Below are 6189 nucleotides of genomic sequence, written 5' to 3'. Positions count from 1 at the left end.
CATGTGGTGTACTTTCCAACAAATTCGAGCAGTTTAACCGAAAGTGACAGATGCGTGTGTGCCGCAGATCGTGCGAGGAGCTTCAGGAGCGCCACATCTAAGGCACGGTGAAGCATGTAGGAGGAAACAACAGGAAACAGTCGGAAGGTATTTGCGTGTGGTGTGGTGAGAAGCCAAGACGGGAGATGATGGCTACGTCCTGTGGGAAAATCTGAAGGTTTCGCTGATTCAGGCGGACCTTGAAGAGCAGCTTGTATTTCAACAGGACAACGACCCGAAGCATACTGCCAAGAATAGCAAGTCTTTCTTCCGGTCTTTTCGAATACAATCGCTGAGAATTAGTGAGTAATTCTCAATATCAGAATTGACAAAAGTGGTGTTGCCAATAAAAATATTTTTATAGATTAGCAGCGCGCGTGGGAATAGCATCTGAAGTACCTAGTGGAGAGCATGCCGAATCGCCTCGAGCAGGTCCAGAAGGGCAAGGGAGGATACATCAATTATTAACATAATCATTAACATAATAAATAATCTTTTCTGGAGCCAAAACGAAATTGCATTTTTGTTTTTTTGTTAATACAAATTGAGTTCTTTTTGTTTAAGTAAAATTCCTTTTTCAACAGTTCCATAAGTGAAATAAATTAAGGGATATCGAAAAAGGCCACAGCGTGTTTAAATTGAACCAAATAAATGAGAGAAATTCTCAAACTGATGCGGTGGGCACTATATTTTGTCTCGCAGAGTAGACGATTACAGGTTCGCAACGGAAAGCAAAACGAATTGCAGTTCTATGTTCTTAGTCTGGGCCTTGTTGATAGCTCAGGTGATCTGTAATTTCTGTAAGTTTGAAACATTTTGTTTTAGGAGAACAGACGCCGTTTTGAGTCGCTCCAACGCTCTATGAAGCCATTGTTTAAATACATTACCCAACCAATTAGTAGCAAATGAGGATGTCGCTAACTAAAAATCCACACAAGCATAGAATTATTTTCTCAATCTTTATTTCTCAAATAGTTTTAATTGCTTCAATCTTTGAGTACCTTTCCTATCGGTGATGTATAGCTTAACTGCTTTGAAATTGTATTGTTTACTCTCTAAAGTTGCCTCGCGAGCAAGGATTATTTTCCATAGTTCGTTCAGAGTTCATTCGTTATTTGATTTACTTACATCGTCTTTAAAAATTTCTGTTTTATAAACTTTGAAATGCATTTGTAACCTACTAAAATATAATTAGCTGTCTATCTTCTTTTGGTTAAATATCTATGTCGAAATATTTTTGTTGTTGTTGTTGATTTTCTTAGTTAAAATTGTTTGTAACTGCTTATATGTGCTTGGCGCTTTTGTTTTTTTTCTACTCCAAAAGGTGTTCCATCATTTTCTATTTTGTAATATTTGCTGACTTGTATAAAATTGAAGTTTTCACAACGGATTTTTTTTCGGATATTCTTGAGTAGTACCATAAAGAGTTCAGCAATTAGAAGGTTTAGTCTAAATTTTTTTGGCATCAAAGGATTGGATTAGTAGTCTTCTACTCGAATGCTCATTGAATTTGGATCACTCAAACGCAGCGACTAAAACACTTAGGGGTAGGTAAAACGATAAATGCTTCGTGTAACATCAGTTTTTTTGATTAATAGTTTTCTTGGACCTTAAATACTAATTGAACAATGCTACTGTTTGGAATAACTCTACGAAATAGTTTTTTAGATTCTGCCAATTCGTACGTATGACGACGAGTATTTTAAACAATGATACAAATTTTTCAACGTTCCAATATGTTTGTTTTACAACACTGTATATTCAACACTACATAAATCTAATAGAAAGGTTAAGCTCTGCGTAATTGTTTTGTTTTGTTTATTTTTCGTGGAAAATGCAACAAATTAGTATTGTGACTTTTTCGGTCGAAGAAATTTTAAATAAAATAAAAACATGCTCAAACTAGTTTGAATACATCAAAAGGACTTAGTTTTTCGCTTGGTAGCAATTTGGAGGGGCAGTTTGAGTTTGAAGCCATGACTGTTTCCTGTCGTATACTTGCTTGTGTTTGGAGGTGAATCAGCTTGAAAGTTGTGACAATTATTTTCGGATGTATCAGAGCAATGTATTCTCTGCGAGGTTTTTAACTATCTAAATATTTTGTTAGCTTCAAATTTTAAAAGAAAAAATCTTGTAGATATTGTTACTGTTTTAATTTTTACAAACTGATGCTATGTCATTAGAACTTTGAAAGTAATTATTCTTGCACCGAACAAATGTTCTGTAACTTGTCTCGCACATGAGCCTTTTCGTTAATACAAGAATTTAGTTCACAACAATCCGTGTGAAATGCTTGTATGCATGCATAACAGCGCAAATATGTCAACAGTATCGTTGGAAAGCGTAAAAATAAATGGCATCTGAACAATATCCTATCACTCGCATTGCAGCTGACCGTACCGCCAGCTTCTTGGTGTGTTCGTTTGCAAGGATAATAATAGGGTTTTCATCTAACAGCCTTCATGCTTTGAAAATTTGCGGAAATTCGTTGGCGATTTCACGAACAATCTGCTGATCTCCGGCACTGCATTCCGTTTCCTCGCAGAAGATTCGCGTGAAGATTTTCATCAGATCCTGCTTCCGGTGCTGATGTTCTGCATAGCTAGTGTTGCGGACAATTCTTCGACACAACTCCAGGTACCATTTACGGATCTACAATTTACAAATGAAGGTAAGGGAATTGATCGACTGATCGAAGATTCTCGAAATGACTTACTGGCTCCCCGGCTGAAAGGTCTGATAACTGACGGACTAGAATATCGATCAATACGCTTTGGTCGTTTGTGTAGAAAATGGAAGCTGTCTCTGGTCGGCTAAACAAATCTACTAGCATTTTGAGAACGGGATTTATATGTGCCGGTGTGTGTTTCAGTGTGTGAACTGGATCCTCTACAAATGTAAAAATAAGTTTTAGTTGATTCGGTTGAGCAACTTCGCAGTCACATACCCTCTCGATTGATCAATACAAGGATCTTTTCGGTGAAGGTTTTCGCTGTTTGAATTTGCTCCATGGCTTCTAGTACAACATTGTCGGTAAAGTTATCGAACTGCAAATTGAACGACAGGATCAGGTTGATCATGGTGTCCGGAAGAATACCATGAACATCCGTTTCTGGCGGATTCTCTATAATATTTAACAGAAATATAACAAAATCGGACCGAAGATGCTCTAAAATTTAAAATAATTGCATATTAGCCTATGAACGGTTCGAAAGAACTGAAGAGCATACTACCTTGCTGGTTTATAGGCATCTTTCTGCCGATGGAAAACACAATTATCAACATATGCGCTAGCTCTTGGAGCTTTTCCACGTTTCTTGCATTGGATATCATGTCCTGGATGATTTCCAGTGGAAGAACGGATCCCAGCAAAATATCAACGGTAGTATAATCAAGATGGCACATGGCTTTGAAAGCTTTCAGCAGCAGTTTCCGAATGGACCAGCGCGTTTCCATCTGGTAGTACAGGACTAAATTTATGACACTCTGATAATGATCGACGGCCATTTCGTTGCGGCAAATTTTTGGATCAGCATCGGTTAGAATGCTGATCAGTTCACTTAAGTAGCGACTAATATCCGCTTCGTCCTCGTGCAGCATCCAAGTTCGTTGTTCAGAATCGTTTTTACACTCGGAAAGGCCCGTGAAAATGATCCGCAAACGCTGAGCATCGTGTGTTTGAGCTAGGAACGGATCCGGAACATCTAGAGGCGCTGTAAGATGTACGGCGATTGGTTCTAGATGTTTGACCACTGGTGGAGGAAGCAAAGGCTCCAGTTCACTAAGTACTACGCGCAGTGCTACACATGCCATTTCGTGACTGAGGCTTGTATTGGTGCGAATCGCGTCCACCACCTGGTAAACATCCTGGGGCTCAATATTCATTGGTAAGATTTCGGTTGACGTTTCGCTCTTCGCAATCGTATCCAATTCATCGGTAGGCTCTTTGGTGGAGGATTCTTTGGGATGTGGCTCGTTCTCACTGGCGGTCATATCGTCATTATTGGTAGTTTCCAACTCCATTTCAAGGTCCGTTTGAACTTCTGGTTCGGCCGTTGGTTCTGTTTTGGGAATCTCCTCATCGCCCCGGGAAATGGCTGTTATTTCATCGCTAGTGGTGGTGGTTGTAGTGGTTGTGGCCGTGTTGGTTGTTTCCGTTTCTGATATCTCCGACACGACACTGTTTTCCTGGGCAGTTGGTGTTAACGGTTCCTCTTGATTTAGCTTAGACGAAAGAATGCTCATACTAGGGCTTTCCTGTATAAACTGTGGAACATTGCTGGCAGCGCCCACGGCTGGACTAGACTGGGATTTTTTGGTTAATTTTTCATGCTTTGATGACACTGGAGAGCTGTGGTGTTCGGTTTTATGCTTCGGACTGGGCTCTAAAAAGCAATTGAACCTGTTAATGTTGACCTTTATTGCGCCTGTTTGAAGACCTCACCTATATAATTATGACTGGGATACTCATCTAGCCCTGGAATAGTTCCGTTTCCCATTTTCGGGGCTGTATCCTCACTGTCGGAAGATTCACTCTGAAAGAGATATAAACATCCTTAGTTATCTACACGGTTTCACTTTCTTCTGCTTGTCCAACAACCTTCAGTATTTTTTCAACTTTCCTTTGTTTTTCAACTAATCGATCGATGAGCTCCTGTCGATTAATAATGCCATTTATTTCTTTTTCCGACGACATTCGTAGTGACTCAATGCTAGATTCGAGAAATCCATTGAGGAAGTTTGGATCGACCTACAAAAAGATACATAGCGTTCAAGTAAAAAAGAATACAAACGCGTGCAATCTGGTTATGTATTATTATGTACAAGGTGAAACTAGGAGAATGATGGATGGCGGGACATATAAAAAGTATGAGCTGCCCTAACAGGCCTAATTACGCTGTTGTAATAGAAAAAAAAGAGTGCCGACTTGAAATTTCCTATCTATTGGGTGCCTTATCGTTCGTTGTATGTACCGCTAAGATGCTGAGGCATATTTAAAATGCAGTAAAGTATCGATTTTTTGCAATGCTACTGATATTCTTTCGGCCTTGTACGTAGTGCTTGCTGAGCACTACACATGGGAATGTTACCTTTAGCTTCATGACATAATTCGACGGAACGAAGCCGATGTTTCCCTTCATGCTGACTACTTGCCACCAGTTCCGTTGACGGGCACTGGTTTGATGCAAGATGAAGTATTCGCCCTCATCGAAACTTATGGTTTTCGGATAAACTGCCGTAAAGTCATACAGAGCCTTAAGCATCTCGAAGGTCTCTGCAAAAAAAAGAGAGCAAGAAATAATTGATTTTTTCCTTTTCATAATTGATAGCTAAAACTCACCAGACTCGTTCAGCAAATGTTCACCCATCTTTGATCACTCCGGATTTGACTACCAATAACCAGAATACTTGCCCAAACGACTTTTATCTTCACGTTTGACGTAATTTTTATATCACATTTATTATTTTTCCTAAGCATAAATAGGCTGTAAAGGAAAACTCTCACACACCCTCTTCATAAATGCTTCACATTGCGAAAATTCGTCCGTGCTCTTCGAAAGTCTCACGTACTTTGTAGGTGCTTCCCATCAGCCAGCGCGGTTCTCTCACGCTATCGTCTGTGTTGTTATGGTTTATCCCGTGTTTCAGCAGATTGCAGTCGCAGCTTCCTTCCGTCCACTCTGTGTGTGTCACTGACTACCAATGCTGCCAATGAACGACGACGAGCACATAGTTGTTGTAATTCTAAGAGATTGCTGCTGCTCTGTTTATTTTTGAAACTAGAAAACGAGCATCGAATCCTTCGCATCCGCTCTGCGTGAGCATCGAAGCAAAATGTCACTATCATGTTGTTTTTATTATGTTAAAACCAAGGGAATGTGCTATAAATGAAATCAGCGAGTACAACATCGAACTGTCAAACTCGATGTTTTGCTTTTTTTTTCTCCATACGTATTGTATTGCAGTCTGTCTTCATATGCATCGAAGAAAATAATTTTCAAAGTTTCAGTTACAGTTTTAGTTTCGCGTTTATTTATTAGTAATTTTTCGCAGTTAATTTCGTTTTTGTGCAAAGTAGTGAAGATGGGTAAAATAGCCTGCTGCATTCCAACGTGTGACGGCATAACTTCACCCGGATCAAGCGCCTCT

General features: G+C 39.5%; 1 protein-coding gene across 1 annotated transcript; it reads right to left on the bottom strand.

Moving 5' to 3' along the window:
* Positions 1–1003: 1003 nt before the first annotated feature.
* LOC128734281 (NCK-interacting protein with SH3 domain) lies at positions 1004–5824 on the bottom strand. Its single transcript, XM_053828385.1, has 8 exons — positions 5381–5824; positions 5130–5314; positions 4640–4789; positions 4484–4574; positions 3273–4424; positions 2987–3208; positions 2756–2928; positions 1004–2691 (listed from the first exon to the last, which is right to left on the bottom strand). Exons 1-8 carry the CDS (start codon positions 5406–5408, stop codon positions 2500–2502), a joined length of 2193 nt encoding a protein of 730 aa, XP_053684360.1. The 5' UTR covers positions 5409–5824; the 3' UTR covers positions 1004–2499.
* Between the last annotated feature and the right edge of the window lie 365 nt (positions 5825–6189).

This window comes from Sabethes cyaneus, chromosome 1 (assembly GCF_943734655.1).
Source record: "Sabethes cyaneus chromosome 1, idSabCyanKW18_F2, whole genome shotgun sequence".
Lineage (NCBI taxonomy): Eukaryota > Metazoa > Arthropoda > Insecta > Diptera > Culicidae > Sabethes > Sabethes cyaneus.
This window is presented reverse-complemented; position numbering and strand designations above follow the sequence as displayed.